Source organism: Triturus cristatus, chromosome 1_1 (assembly GCF_964204655.1).
Source record: "Triturus cristatus chromosome 1_1, aTriCri1.1, whole genome shotgun sequence".
Taxonomy (NCBI): domain Eukaryota; kingdom Metazoa; phylum Chordata; class Amphibia; order Caudata; family Salamandridae; genus Triturus; species Triturus cristatus.
The window spans coordinates 1,208,278,291-1,208,293,355 of record NC_140579.1 but is presented as its reverse complement, the minus strand read 5'-3'; the positions used below and the strand labels follow the sequence as shown (position 1 = coordinate 1,208,293,355).

Genomic DNA, 15,065 nt, shown 5'->3' with positions numbered 1-15,065 from the left:
TATTTGTTACCTTTATGTTTTTTTATCCAGTTGACCACTTGATTAAATGTTGCACTTAGGGGAGAGGATGTGGTGTTACTTCCAGAACTGCAGACTTTGCAACTGGGGAACCAGGTTGGAGTTTCTGCTTCAGCTCGACATTCTGTTTTTCTGGTCAAATCACTTAATCTCCCCATGTCTACAACCAAAATGAATTTGTTCTTGTGTGATGTAACCAATGCCCATGTAAAGCACTCCAATACCTGACAAGTCTGCACTATATAACACTGCAAAAACACAAAATAAGTGTTTTGCACACTTCTGTCATTGGGCTATATTTGGGCTACATCTGGGTGATTTTGGGCTACATTTGGGCTCTTTTGTCTCCGGTGGCCATCTTGGGAGATTTATTTGTTATGAAGTTTCCTAATTTCCTCATGTACTGCAGTCTCCTCAGTAGGAAATGCTTTCAGTGTTTTACTTTGATTCCATTATGAAGGTATTCAGATATGTCACACATTTGCCATAAATTCTGAATGTTAGCACTCTAGCTGCTCATTAGATCACTGTAGTAAAACTACTGTTCACCATGGAAGTCTGCTTCTGGTATTAAAAGTGCATGTTTCAGTCTGCATGTCAAATAGAAGAGGATTTGAGAAGTCACTCAAAATGTGCCCTCGTTTTCTTTCTTCAGCATTAATCATAATTTCTATGGCAAAATGAACCCCCTCATTGTGTTCCTTTTTAAATTAAATGTTTTAAGTGTTACCAGTTTATTCCAATCAAGATGGCTTCAGGTGTGCCATACTTTTGTCATAATGAAGACAGTAAGCGCTCTAGTTGTTTTTAAGAACACTCTGGGACATTCTGTCATTGGGCTATACTTGGGCTACATCTGGGTGATATTTGGGCTACATTTGGGCTCTTTTGTCTCTGGTGGCCATCTTGGCAGACTTATTTGCTATGAAGTTTCCTAATTTCCTCATTTACTGCAGTCTCCTCAGTAGGAAATACTTTCAGTTTTTTACTTTGATTCCAAAGGCATTCAGATGTGTCACACATTTGCCATAAATTCAGAATGTTAGCACTCTTTTTGCTCATTAGATCACTGTAGTAAAGCTACTGCTCACCAGGGAAAACTGCTGCTGGTATTGAAAGTGCATGTTTCAGTCTGCATGTCAGAATTTTTTAATGAAATAGAAGAGGATTTGAGAAGTCACTCAAAATGTGCCCTAATTTTTCTTTCTGCAGCACTAATCATACTTTTTATGGAAAAATGAACCCCCTCATTTTGTTCCTTTTTAAATTAAATGTTTTAAGAGTTACCACTTTAATCCAAGCAAGATGGCTTCAGGTGTGCCATACGTTTATCATAAGTAGGACTGTTAGCGCTCTAGTTGTTCTTTGGAACACTCTGGGAAGCTGCAGTAGAACACAAAGGAATCAACTGACAGTCTCTGCCCTTGTTGGATGTATATGTTTTACTGAGAATGTCAGACTTCATTCTCACATGACTGAGAAAGATAATGTGAATTTACAGAAAATAAGCTCTCAGTTTAGTTTATAGATTACCTTCCAAACCTCTGTGGGAAAAGCATGAGAAAATATTTTTCTCTCAATCATGATATCCCAGCAGAAGGCTTTTTCACATGGTGAAATCACCTTAGAACATACCTCAATTCCTAAAATGAGTATGGTACCATCAACAAATGATTTATAATGTAACTAAAGTCTTAAAACCTTCTATTAACTGCAATGCTTTTTAATGAGGTGCTATCATGTATATTGGTCCCAAGATGGCTGCCAACACTTCTTGGATGAAGTGCTGACAGCCAATCAGATCTCAGGATGAGATGTGTGGTTAGGCTCCGCCCACATATATATATGATTTTACTTTTGATTTTCTCAGGAACTACTGAACAGATTGACACTAGACCTGCAAAAGGCACATCCCTGACCTGAGGACTACCTCTCTGCCAAATTTCAAGTAACTCTGTTCAGCCGTTCGGGCTGTACCTTGGACTAAAGGTCCCTATGGAAAATTGCATGGGGAAAACGCGTTTTGGGACCCCCCTTTTTTCTCAGCCCCCGCTTGACGAATCCCCCCGAGACTTTCAGGGTAGGAGCGGAGCGGAGCGCCCCACCTATTTTGAAAATTTCGCGAGGATTCGTCAACCGGCGCCAAAGTTATTCCAAATAGAATGTTGCGGATTTCCTATGGAAACACGGTCCTAGTAGATAATATATACATATATATTTATATATACATATATATATATATTACCTACTGGCGGTCGTCAGTAGGTAGTTATAGTTAGGACCCTGTTTCCATAGGAAATCCGCAACATTCTATTTTGAATAACTTTGGCGCCGGTCGACGAATCCTCGCGAATTTCTCAAAATAGGTGGGGCGCTACGCTCCGCTCCTACCCTGAAAGTCTCGGGGGGATTCGTCAAGCGGGGGCTGAGATAAAAGGGGGGTCCCAAAACGCGTTTTTCCCATGCATTTTTCCATAGGACCTTTAGACAGGGCTACAGCCCGAACGGCTGAACAGAATTACTAGAAATTTGGCAGAGAGGTAGTCCTCAGGTCAAGGAAGTGCCTTTTGTAGGTTTGGTGTAAATCTGTTCAGTAGATTCTGAGAAAATAGCCTTTAAATCAATATATATATCTGAGCCAGCTTACGGTGCGCTTACCGTAAGCTTACCGTACGCGTACGGTGGCGTGCGCGAGCGCGATTCTGATTGGCTGTTAGATCTTAGTAAACATTCGAATCGGCCGAAACCAGGAAGCGGCGGCCGCCATTTTCTCTCTCGCACTCTGAGGGGGGGGGGCTGTAAACAAAGGCAAAAAACATATAAAGGGGCTGTTTAGACAGCGCCCATGCACATAGCCATGTTAGTTGAGTCCTCAAAGATCCCCCAAGGCCAAAAACTGTAAATTTTTATTTTTTGAAAATTTAGCCGATTACGCTTACCGTACGCGTACGGTGCGCTTACGCTAAAAATTTTAATAAAAAAAAAAAACACTCTCTGTGCATGGCATATTATTGTCATCACTTACAAATTAAATTTAACAGATTACCTATCACAAGGAAGCGCATAATATGTCCTCCATGTGCGCACGGTGCGTAACGTGGGCACGCGGTGCGTGTAGCGCACTGCGTGCCCACCTTGCGTGTACGGCACTAACTGCGTAAAGTGGGCGCGCGGTGCGCGAAGCGCACCGCGTGCTCACTGTGGGCGCACGGTACGCGAAGCGCACCGTGCGCGCACGGAACGAACTGCGTTAAGTGGGCGTGCACGCCACGAATGGCGTAAAGTAACTTGGCATTTAAAAAACCGTACAAATTCACTGAAAAAATCATAGGTTTCACACACGTTATAGTTAGGAATTAGCATTTAAAAAACCTTGCTAATTCAATGAAAAAACCATAGGTTTCACACATGTTATAGTTAGCTGGAAATTTTACTGATAAAAAACCAATGAAATTCCCCCGTTATAGTTACTGTAGGCAACTATAACTCACGCGACCGTAATCCTCTGGTGATGACATATGTGTCTTTATGAAAAAAAAAAAATTGTAAAATATGTATAGCTAAAATTTAATGGAAGAAGACATGGGCAAATAAGTGTCTAAATACAGTATTAGCATCAGCAGAGGATTACGGTCGCGTGAGTTATAGTTGCCTACAGTAACTATAACGGGGGAATTTCATTGGTTTTTTATCAGTAAAATTTCCAGCTAACTATAACATGTGTGAAACCTATGGTTTTTTCATTGAATATATTTATATATACATATATATATAAATTTGCACCAATAGCTGTTCCACTCGCTGCACTCTCCAAGAGGATTGTATTACTCACCTGTGTGGCACTATATATATATATATATATATATATATATATATATATATATATATATATATATTACCTACTGGCGGTCGCCAGTAGGTAGTTATAGTTAGGACCCTGTTTCCATAGGAAATCCGCAACATTCTATTTTGAATAACTTTGGCGCCGGTCGACGAATCCTCGCGAATTTTTCAAAATAGGTGGGGCGCTACGCTCCGCTCCTACCCTGAAAGTCTCGGGGGGATTCGTCAAGCGGGGGCTGAGATAAAAGGGGGGTCCCAAAACGCGTTTTTCCCATGCATTTTTCCATAGGACCTTTAGACACAGCTACAGCCCGAACGGCTGAACAGAATTACTTGAAATTTGGCAGAGAGCTAGTCCTCAGGTCAAGGAAGTGCCTTTTGTAGGTTTGGTGTAAATCTGTTCAGTAGATTCTGAAAAAATAGCCTTTAAATCAATATATATATCTGAGCCAGCTTACGGTGCGCTTACGGTGCGCTTACCGTACGCGTACGGTGGCGTGCGCGAGCGCGATTCTGATTGGCTCTTAGATCTTAGTAAACATTCGAATCGGTCGAAACCAGGAAGCGGCGGCCGCCATTTTCTCTCTCGCTTTCTGAGTTGGGCAGCAAAAACGAGGCCAAAAAATGGCTAAAGAGGCAGTTTCGTCACATCCTAACCACCCAGCATTGATATAGGGGTCCCCAAACAACCCTCAAGCCCAAAAAAAAAATATTTTTTTTTCGGAAATTCGACGATTACGCTTACCGTACGCGTACGGTAAAAATTATAAAAAAAAAAAATTATCCACATTCTCCCCACCCCGTGTGCAAATGGTGCCCGAAGGGCACCATTTGTGCATGGCATATTACACATATCAAATTAACAAAGAATACATTACAAAAAGATGCGCATAATATGTCCCCCATGTGCGCACGGTGCCACCCCGTGTGCAGATGGTGCCCGAAGGGCACCATTTGTGCATGGCATATAACAACAATAAAATTAACAAAGAATACATTTCAAAAAGATGCGCATAATATGTCCCCCATGTGCGCACGGTGCGCGAAGCGCATCGTGCGTACATGGCCCATCCCGCATAATGTGGGCACGCGATGCGCGCAGCGCACCGCGTGACCACCGTGTGTGCACGGCACTAACTGCGTAAAGTGGGCACGCGGTGCGCGAAGCAACCGCGTGCTCACTGTGCACGCACGGTGCGCGAAGCGCACCGTGCGCGCACGGAACGAACTGCGTTAACTGGGCGCGCAACGCCACGAATGGCGTAAAGTAACTTAGCATTTAAAAAAACGTACAAATTCACTGAAAAAACCATAGGTTTCACACACGTTATAGTTAGGAATTAGCATTTAAAAAACCTGGCAAATTCACTGAAAAAACCATAGGTTTCACACATGTTATAGTTAGCTGGACATTTTACTGATAAAAAAACCAATGAAATTCCCCCGTTATAGTTAGTGCAGGCAACTATAACTCACGCGACCGCAATCTTCTGCTGATGACATATGTGTCTTTATGAAAAAAATATATTTGTAATATATGTATAGCTAAAAATTTATGGAAGAACACATGGGCAAATAAGTGTCTAAATACAGTATTAGCATCAGCAGAGGATTGCGGTCGCGTGAGTTATAGTTGCCTGCACTAACTATAACGGGGGAATTTCATTGGTTTTTTATCAGTAAAATGTCCAGCTAACTATAACATGTGTGAAACCTATGGTTTTTTCAGTGAATTTGCCAGGTTTTTTAAATGCTAATTCCTAACTATAACGTGTGTGAAACCTATGGTTTTTTCAGTGAATATATATATATATATATATATATATATTAGTGGGAGACAAAATGAAGTCTGGAGGGGGCCTATTGTGTTTGTATGTGGCTGTTTTAAGTGGGTTTGTAAATACCCATGTGCACGCCTCTTTCTGTCTTGTTTTCTGCCCTCTACTTAACTATCTTCCTTTCTTACATTGCTTCTTTGTTCTCTTTAATGACAGCTTTACTATTCCCTTGTCTACTCTTTCATTGCTCCCTATTTCTTTCTTTACTGGTCCCTTTTCAACATTCTCTTCTTGGTCCTCTCCTCAACTACATTCCTGCGTCTCCCCGAGTTTTTCTGTTGTCTCAATTGGGCTAGTTGTCTCTCTCGCAGTTCTATCTGTGTCCCATTCTCTGCTTTCATCTTGTCTCTCCGCCAGGCTCCTTTCTCAGCTCTCTTTCTCTCTTGTTTTTTTCTTTTCTGGTCTTCTGACAGCCCAGTCTTTAACTCTCCTTTCACATTTTATAGCCTTTTTGCCTTCTGTTCTCATTTCTGACCTATCTCTTTTGCTTTCTTTTTTGGTCTCTTCATAGCTCAGTTTTCATTTAAGCTTCCCTCTTCTACGCATTTCTACTGAGTATAATATTTTCTTATCTGCCTTCCCTACAACTCTTGTATTCTTCTCTATTATTGTCTCACAACTCTCTGTTCTCAGCTCCCGTGTGGGCTTGCATGGTTCATCTCTTTACTCCCTTGTTGGTTCTCCATGCAACTCTTTCTTTTCTGCTTTCATGTCCTCTTGTATTAGCTGTCTGGTATGCTCTCTGGTGTCTTTGGACCTATTCTTATGTTTCTACAATACTCTCTCTTCATTTCCCTTCTTGGAGGTGATCTGACGTTTTGACTGTCTGTAAGCCTCTGCTGTCTCTTGCCAGCTTCATTAATGCTCCCACTCCGCTGAACTCTAAGCTCCCCCTTTTTCTCCTTGGTTCATTTTATGTTTATACTCCGCTCTCTCCCGGCTTTGCTTTTGGTTTCCTTCTTGGCTATCCTTTCTTCTTCCAGTCTCCCTCGCACCCATCCCCTCTGTGCTTTTGTAAATGTGTTTTTCTTTCCTTTTGGCTCTCTCTGCTGCTCTCCTAACTACTGTCCTTAGAGGTTTCTTCTCGGTCTTCTCATATTACTACATCCCTCGTTTCGTTTGATGGCTCTCTTCAACTTTTATTATGTTTTTACTTCACTCTCTTCTCAGCTCTCTACTAGGTTCTCAGCACTCTCTTCTCGACTATCCTCTAGCTTCTGTTCTCTTGTCAGTTCTTTTTCCACCTCTTGACTATCCTGTCTTCCAGCATCTTTTTGACCTTCTTTTCCGCTATGCTCTCTTTTTATCTGTCCTCTCAGCCTTCTACACTGCTCCATTCTTAGCTATTTCTATGGGCATCACTTTCTCCTCATGCTTTGTCTCTCCTCCTGCTTCCTCTCATTTTAGCTTCATTTTGGAATCACTGCTTTCTTTTCACAATTCTCCAAATTTTTGCACTCTTTCTTCGCACCTCTTTTTAGCTTTGAAACTGTCCCCCGTTGTTTTGTTTTTTGTGGCTATCCTCTCTTCCCGTCAACTCGACTCTCTCCTCTCTGTTCTCTCCTCGTTCCTCCTTTAAACTGTACCTACTTCCAGCATTTTTCTGGGTGCGCTTCTCTGTCTTCAACTCTGTGGTCTTTCTTCTCAGATCTCTTTTATGGTGTTAGGGGTGAATAAAATGCTCAATTGTAGTTGTTTTCCTTACAGATACTGAGACAGAACTCTGAAGTACCGATGCCTCTAATGAAGAGTCACCTTTAGAGTGCAAATAATTATTTTTTAAGTTCTTTTTATTTTGTTCAACTTCATTGTTACCTATTTCTTAATTGTATTTCTTTATCACTGTGATTTTATCATTGTTGTTCAGTCTTGTCTTTATGTTTCCTCTCCTAGGCACACTATGTTGCTCCTCCATGTCTTTCAGGTGCCCTTCCACACACAAGAAGCAGTCCTCTGCCCTCTGGCTGAAGTTCAGTTCCTCTCTGTTTGTCCTCTCAAGCCACTGTACTTTGGTCTGTCCATCTGTCCTCAAAAGTACATTGGACATTTCCACAGCTCTCCTCCCAGTGCACTGGTCCAAAGTCTGTGTGCGCACACAGGACAAGGCCCAATCGCTCTGTCTTTGAGGTTTATGTCGTCCTAGTGAGATGTGGGTCTTATCTGTCCACCTTCCTCCCTGACACAAGGTGCAGATACTTTATGTCGGTGTATCTGGTAACAAGGCTCAGCTTTTCCCTGTTCTCGTATAACGTATCTTATTAATGTTATTTTATCAGAATGGCTGCTGTAGTGGAAGTGACATCACACACCTCTTAACCCCAGATTATGTCACCCCTCGTCCCCTCCTATGCCTCGAACTGATTATTTCTCATTTGTCGTGAGGTGAGTAAAGAGTGGAAACTTTATACATACACATGGTTTTAGGAGCCTTGTTCATTTTCTGTTTCATGACTACTGACCCCAGATGTAGCAAGGGTGGTGCCCGTATGCCTAAGGGTAAGCTACTCCCTTTACTCCCTTATTGACGCCAATGACGTACTTTGTTCCGTCTTCACGTCACTGCACAGGGCATAGTTCCTCTGTGTCTGTTTGTCCTCTTAGACACTGGATGCAGTTCCTTTTTGTTTGTCCTCAAACACACTGGCAGATGCTTTGTGTTCTTGCAGGCTGGATGTGACTTGTTTCATTGTTTGTCCTCTAATCCCTCACCAGATTCCAGTCTTTAATTTCAATCATTAGACTCCAGTACTGGTTCACTTTTAGCGGGGCTTTCATATGCCCGGATTCCTGCACCTGGTCTGAATCTTTTGTTTTGTACTGCAGCATTCATACAGCGCTACATACCCCTAGTGAGGCCTCATAGCTTTCAAGGTTAATAATATCTGTCAGTTATTCCCCTGGTCATAGCAGCCCTCCCATGGATTTCATTTATCCTTGCTTAACTCTCTATGAAGATTGTGTATTGCCTTACAGATGGGATATCTTTTGGTTATTCGTACTGTAACTGACTTGGCGCCCCTCCTTGTGCAGCGGGGGTGGCCAGTGCTGTGCACCAGGCCTAGTTACAATATGTGTGCTAGTTGAGTCTGTTGCCACCAGTGTCCTAGGGCCTCATCACAATGCATTCCCTAGCCTTAGGTGCAGCATGTCTTCTGCCACCATTATGAATCAGGCCTAGTCTTAGTACATGTGATAGATTTGAGTGGCGTTTGTTCTCTGCCACCAGTGAAATGGGCATGTCACAGTATGACTGCCACTCCTGGGTATGAGTGGAGCCTGTCCTGTGATACTAGTGTGAAACTGGCCCAGACCCCCATGGTGGTCGGCCGTGTTGATGAGCTCCGTCAGTAGCACCCCCTTGTTTGAGACGAACAGCCCCCACCGCCGCTCCATAGTTTGCATACACAAATATTTCATGCCACAAAGAAGATGATAGGACCACCATTGAGATATAATCTGGCTGTAATTTAAACTATTGCATAAAATCTGATCCCGAGGAATATCATCGCTTCTCCACGAGGATAATCATTTGGTTTCACAGCACTGATGCATGATAAGCATCATGTATAGCATTATAACAATTCTTTGCGCTGTGACAGCTCCCGAACTTTATACAGCAATGCCATATAAGAGGGACGGCTAGCAGCGATCGAGGCTCACCACAATCTGCCCAGCAAGTGAATACACCACAATGTGAGCAACCCTGGAGTAGAGCAAGAAGATAAGGGCCACTGTTAACCCCACGTTCGACTGAAGCCAGCACCAAACCCACATCAAAAGGCAATTTACAGACATTTTAAATCCACAGAAAACCCAATATTTTGTTCAGTATCTTTGATTTGTCCTGTCTACCAACCACACTCTTAACCTCCAATTCAAGAAGGCAGATGTGTGGGAAGATGCGTCCACGAGTAGGCGACAACTGATGGATGGCTGAAATTAGGAAAAGAGGACTGGGTACATGGTCATCTCTGCTTCTAAACCCTTTGTCCACCTGCGTCTCTTCCATGAGCAAGCTCCTTGAAGAAACAGGTGGCGGGTGAGGCCGATTTCCTGAGAGCCGAAGTGCCCCTGGCCCTCTAGCATGTACCAATGGAGATGTTGCCTGTTGATGACGCTCTCGCTTAATGAACAGTTGAATCCCTTATTACGATATAGCTGAATGAGCACTTATCTTATGGATTTGAAGACTAATTATATAATTTTCCCAAGGGGTCAGACAAACTTGCAGCTGATAACAACACTTCTTGCTTTGGTAGCTTTGAAACCGGAAATGCAACTTGGGAGACGGTGTGTTTTGTTAACCTACAAGGAGTGTAATCTCTTTTGGACCAGGCTTTTTTATGGCAGTGAATGCTTTGCAAATTAATTGATTCACCCCCAGCCACCGACTACACCTCATACCATAAACCACTGAGATGCCGCATAAATGGCAGACTGTGTACTATAAAATTGCTAAGTGATAGTACTTGGCCTGGTATTGTAATGACAATTGAGAGGTTGCTGAGGTCACCACGAGCAAACCTCGACTGGCCACACAAGACTAGTGAGATACAGAAATAATACTGCTAAGAGCCACCAAACAAGCGGAAGGAAAAGGAGAGGGGGTGTTAGCTGAGGCTGGGATATTATTGTACAGGTGGTCCCAGGGACTAAATGCACTAGAAAGGATTAACCTTGAGTCTAAAAAATAAACACTTTGGCCGTTTTCCCAGGGGGTGCCTCTCCCACTCCTCCATGTCTCTCATTACGGTCAGGATATGCTGCTCTTTCCTTTGGGTTCTCCAGAGCTTGCAATGGAGATTTCCTCCTTATGCTGACCTTTGGTAGTTGTGATATCTTCCCTTTCCAACTCTTTCTTCCCCTTTGGTCTAATTTCCATGATATCATAATCGGTATTTAGACAGATTAGCGGAAATACAAATATAGTGGAACAAAATATTGTGAAGAATATCGAGGACACAAATACCATGAAGGTAAGTTTATATAGGTAAGAACATTTTTCTTATGCATAACTCCACATATGTAAACCTTGACTATATATATGTTCAAGATTAGTAAATGTGGGGTTAAGAATAGTAAATCTATACTTACCTATTTGCACTTACCGTCTTTATATTATGTCCTCGTTATTTTTGACACGATATTATGTCCACACGATATTTATGATCCCGATATTCTGTCAGCGATCAATCATATTTCTGTTCCCTTTCAGATATCCTTATTATGTCCATGGGGTCCCAGGAGTTGTTTACAGTCAGTTCTCCTCTTTGCCCTGCCCCAAGGGTCCTGCGCCCATTCATTGTCGTTGTTCCGACTTGCGTTGTAACGGTATGCGAACTAACAACGCGGTCGTTGTAACGACCGCTTTGTAACACCATGCATTGTAAACACATGCAAAATAAGGTGGCATATTCATCTAGATGTGTAATATGGTAGATACCTGTCTCCTGTCTACAGCCCGAGATATTGATGAGTGTGATAATATGAAGGACAGCTGTTCAGTTAGGCCAAAGCATGTATCGATGAATATGTCTGCAGGGTAAGGGCCGATACAGATAGAATGTTATAACTTACCTGTTTGCTCTGCGGTTTAAGGATGCACCTGTAACACCACACCACAACGACTACTGATCTCCCTTTATCACAAATGTGAACAGGATTTTCTTCTGTGCCTCCTCAACCTAACATGCACAAACCAGAAGGACGTGAATTGTAGAGGGGGCAGAGAACAATTGTGCTCCATCATGGCACAAGTGCCCATTGGTACTGTCTTACAAATGAATGCTCCGCCAGCCCGTATACTGCAAGGTTCAATACTTTCGCTCATGAGTACTAGTGAAGCAGGATGCAGTTGTCCTGCAGAGTATTTTAGCCTGTAAAGAGTGGGAGCAGTGGAGCTTACTTTGAGCTGCTTGTCTGCTCTGAACTCCTGGCCCCGTTTCATTGCCAGTGAAAGGCTCATGCGCTTGGGTGGGGTGGAATGGCTCCTCACTTGGAGCCTCCTTCCTCAGGCTTGACTGGCACCAGGCCTGTTTTCTGATATACAGATACCCCTAGCATGCTGCCCTGAGAAACTCTACTGTTCAGGCAAGCCACCTGCCTTTAGGTCCAGGCCCAGTGTGGTGTCCTAGAGGCCCCAAGATCTTGCTAACCCGCGGAGCAACTAGATCCCTCTTGGTCTACTTCCCCTACTCCCCAGTGCAGATAGGTTTGTGGCAGTGGAAGCCTGCTCCAGTCAGACCCGCGCCCGCTGGGGGTCTCACCTGTTTTATAGCATACAGGCCACTACTAACACGTGATAGAGGCAGGCCAGTGCAGGACATATATTAAAATTGGACTCAAATAATTTGTTCCTGTCTAGTTGCACCAAACAAACTGTGTTGCATCAGTATACAGTGACGTAACGTGAACTTGAGGTGGCCCCTCCTGTAAAGTGCATGCGCCCCCCTCCCCACTCCCACCATGCTCCCGACTCAGTCAGGAGCTCTCAAACCAGGGGCCAGAGCACAGTGCCGTAGGGGGCTTCATGGAGCTCAACCTCCCCCCCCCCCCCCTCCTCACCGTGTGGACCAATGCTACGCCACTGACAGTATACTGCATGCTATGACCCTACTGCTGTGTCCCAGCCACGTGTGCTCTTGCTCATCATGAAGCAGGTGGCAAGGGAAATTCTCTGTAGTGCTCTTTTTGTGGTGTCTCTCTAGCACGACTCTGTCCTCCCCATTCCTGCAGCGCGTTCCAGGCCTGCATTGACCCTTTTTCTTGCTTGTCCCATATTTAAATTCTTCATTCCTGACTAGGCCTTTGCGACACTGTGCCTCCAACCCTCACATTCACCTGACCAGCAGCTCACATCAAATGTACTCCAAGTGTCTACCCTTCTAGTACTCAGTATCTTTCTAGGGTACAGTAGGTGTGAAGGTGTTATTACAAATGGTGTAATCACTTTCTCAGACTAGGCTTGCTCTGTATAACCTTGGCATTAGTGAAGAAATATATCTATATGATATCGTCTATATCCATCACACCTTCAGTCACTTTGAAACATTGATTGAGCCATATGCAGCACTATATAAAAGGCAAAAATAGCCGTATTCTATTGCAGAACCTGGCTATTGCTTAGCTATTTTTCAGTCTGCTGAGGGGAGAATAGATACCAAGTAGTTTTTACGTAATTTAGACTAGGCTGCCCAGGACATCAGTTTTTTGCACAAGAGGAAGCTCTAAATAAACTCCTCAAAGATGCCATCAGCTGAATGTAGCTACCCGTCACAAACATGCTCTAAGACAGGAGTTTGTTGTATCTGACCACTGTGCATAGAGCAAAGCTTTTCGCCACATTCCAGCGCTGCCTCATTTTCTTCCGCTCTTTGAAAATGTATTTTAATCTGTCGAACGCTTTTTGTCATTTTCAGTGCTCGAATCCTTCTTTTGATGCTCCTGTTGTTTAAGGCATTGCCCCATGCTGCTCGATGTAAATCCTTCTCTTTAGTGAAAGGGCAGCTATGACTTCTATCTTCATCGCATACTGTAGATAAGGTGTACCTAGTTCCTAGGAGCTGTTACGATGTGTCTCTTAATGGCAACCCCACAAGCGTAAGCCGGACATCTCTCTCCTTTTAAAACCATAGTCACCTCCTTGTCTGCAGTACTAGAGCGACATGCTTTTGAAAAAGCCCTCTTCGAGGAAATGGGTTGTATTTGTAAAATAATTTGTGTACACACAGTGAATGTCACCTGTGTCACGCAGAAGGAGCAGTTGTTTGTTGTATGTTCATAGATGAGGTCCACCAGACCTCACTTGTTCTCGTTGATGGACCCTGTGAGCTTTGGTCTCATGTCACTGTGTGTATCAAAGTCTGGGGTAAGGGCTGCCCCTTCTACAAGCCATGTGACCTGGAGGCAGTTAGGCTGGTCATTGCGAGGGCATGCTCTAACACTCAAGCTGAATATGTTTATTTTGTATATGAATGATTTTTAATGAATGCAAAATGATATTTGCAATGAAGCAATAAATCATTAGTCAAATTAACTCAATCTTCGATTGTCTCTGTCCGTTATTTATGGTCTATGCACATTATGCTTGCATTCACTGCTGTCTCTCAAGATGTAATTCAAGCTACTTCTCTCCAAGAAGCATGGCACTGACATTTCATGGGCTTCAAAAAAATGTATTACTCAAGAAACCCACAGGCTGGTTGAAATGCTATATAAATGTTGAAATCCAGGCCCTAGTAAGAGAGCGGGCATGAATCATAGTCTGTGTAATCAGGTATTACTCATACATGTATGAAGACAGGAATTTACAAACTGACGCCGAATAAGTGGGAGAGCCACTGTGCTCAAGACCAATCAGAGCCCTCCCATCAAATTAGACATCGAAATGTAAGCATACCCGGGGTAGAGCTGGGAGATAAACGCCTCTTCAGTAAGGGATGCAGCGAACAGTTGTGCAGTGGAAGAACCTGCCTTGGGCAGGTGATTGCAAGGTTACAGGAAAGGTTATTGAGTAACAAGGAGCCCATGACCAGCCAGCTTTCACCACAAACGTACTGGATCAACTCCTGAGGAAGTTGGAACAAGCCTTCGCGGAGAGACCAGTGCTGAAAGTTGGAACGAGCAATAAAGGTAAACAGGCAAGTAAACTTGGCGCGAGTGGCTTAGCTGCTGATAGCCACTCACTGCATGCGACACACTGTACATTACTAAATACATATTACACACTGTACATTATCTCCCTCCTCATAAAAATAAAATTACATTCACTATTGATAAACAATGAACATAAAAATCCTTGAAGCCAGAAGGTATGGAAACATTGTGAGTGGACCTAGATACGGTAGGTTGAACAGCAGGAGAAGCATGAACATGATATGGTGAGGTATGACCAGCAGCATCATTCTCTATAGTTATTGAAATTTCAGTCAGACTGGATATTAACTAGTCAGTCAAATTGGTGTTGGTTTGACTAAAACTTGAAGCAACAAGTGGCTCGATACATTGTGGAAATACACTGTTCAAGTGACTAACTAATCTTTGTGACTTTAACCACCATAAACTGTCAAGAGCAAAACCAAAATTACTGTCACCCCTGTGCCATGCCTCAACAGGCAACATGTTTCTTCCTACTTGTTCTGCAGTGAGTTTAACTTAAGTCATTTTAATACCCCCTACCAAAAATATATGCAGAGCCCCTTGATAATTTCACAACCTTTGCAGGCTCCATGAATTTAGTCTCCCTGGTCTTAATTAACTCTATTAGAAGCCAATCACCAATGACTAGGTTCACAATTTTGTCATGTTGTTTATTATCAAAATAATACTTGACATTATTTTGTTGCTGTTTAGCTCTGGTGAATATAA

At 43.1% G+C, this 15,065-nt stretch overlaps 1 protein-coding gene and 1 long non-coding RNA gene across 7 annotated transcripts in view; one reads left to right on the top strand and one right to left on the bottom strand.

Annotated features, from left to right (window-relative positions):
- LOC146871841 (S-adenosylhomocysteine hydrolase-like protein 1) overlaps window positions 1–15,065 on the top strand; it is an 879,643-nt gene that overhangs the window by 674,540 nt on the left and 190,038 nt on the right. For 3 of the 6 annotated variants that reach the window (XM_085651882.1, XM_085651888.1, XM_085651921.1), the window contains one exon: window positions 7,593–13,739. The exons of 1 other annotated variant lie outside the window; for it this stretch is intronic. In XM_085651882.1, coding sequence (XP_085508008.1) covers window positions 7,593–7,842 — 250 coding nt within the window. In that variant the 3' untranslated portion in view covers window positions 7,843–13,739. Of the gene's footprint in view, window positions 1–7,406; window positions 13,740–15,065 lie in introns of those variants that run through there. 2 more of the 6 variants (XM_085651903.1, XM_085651912.1) reach the window with 1 other exon arrangement.
- Window positions 1–15,065, bottom strand: part of LOC146871842 (uncharacterized) — a 140,784-nt gene that overhangs the window by 20,202 nt on the left and 105,517 nt on the right. The gene's annotated exons all lie outside the window — the stretch shown is intronic.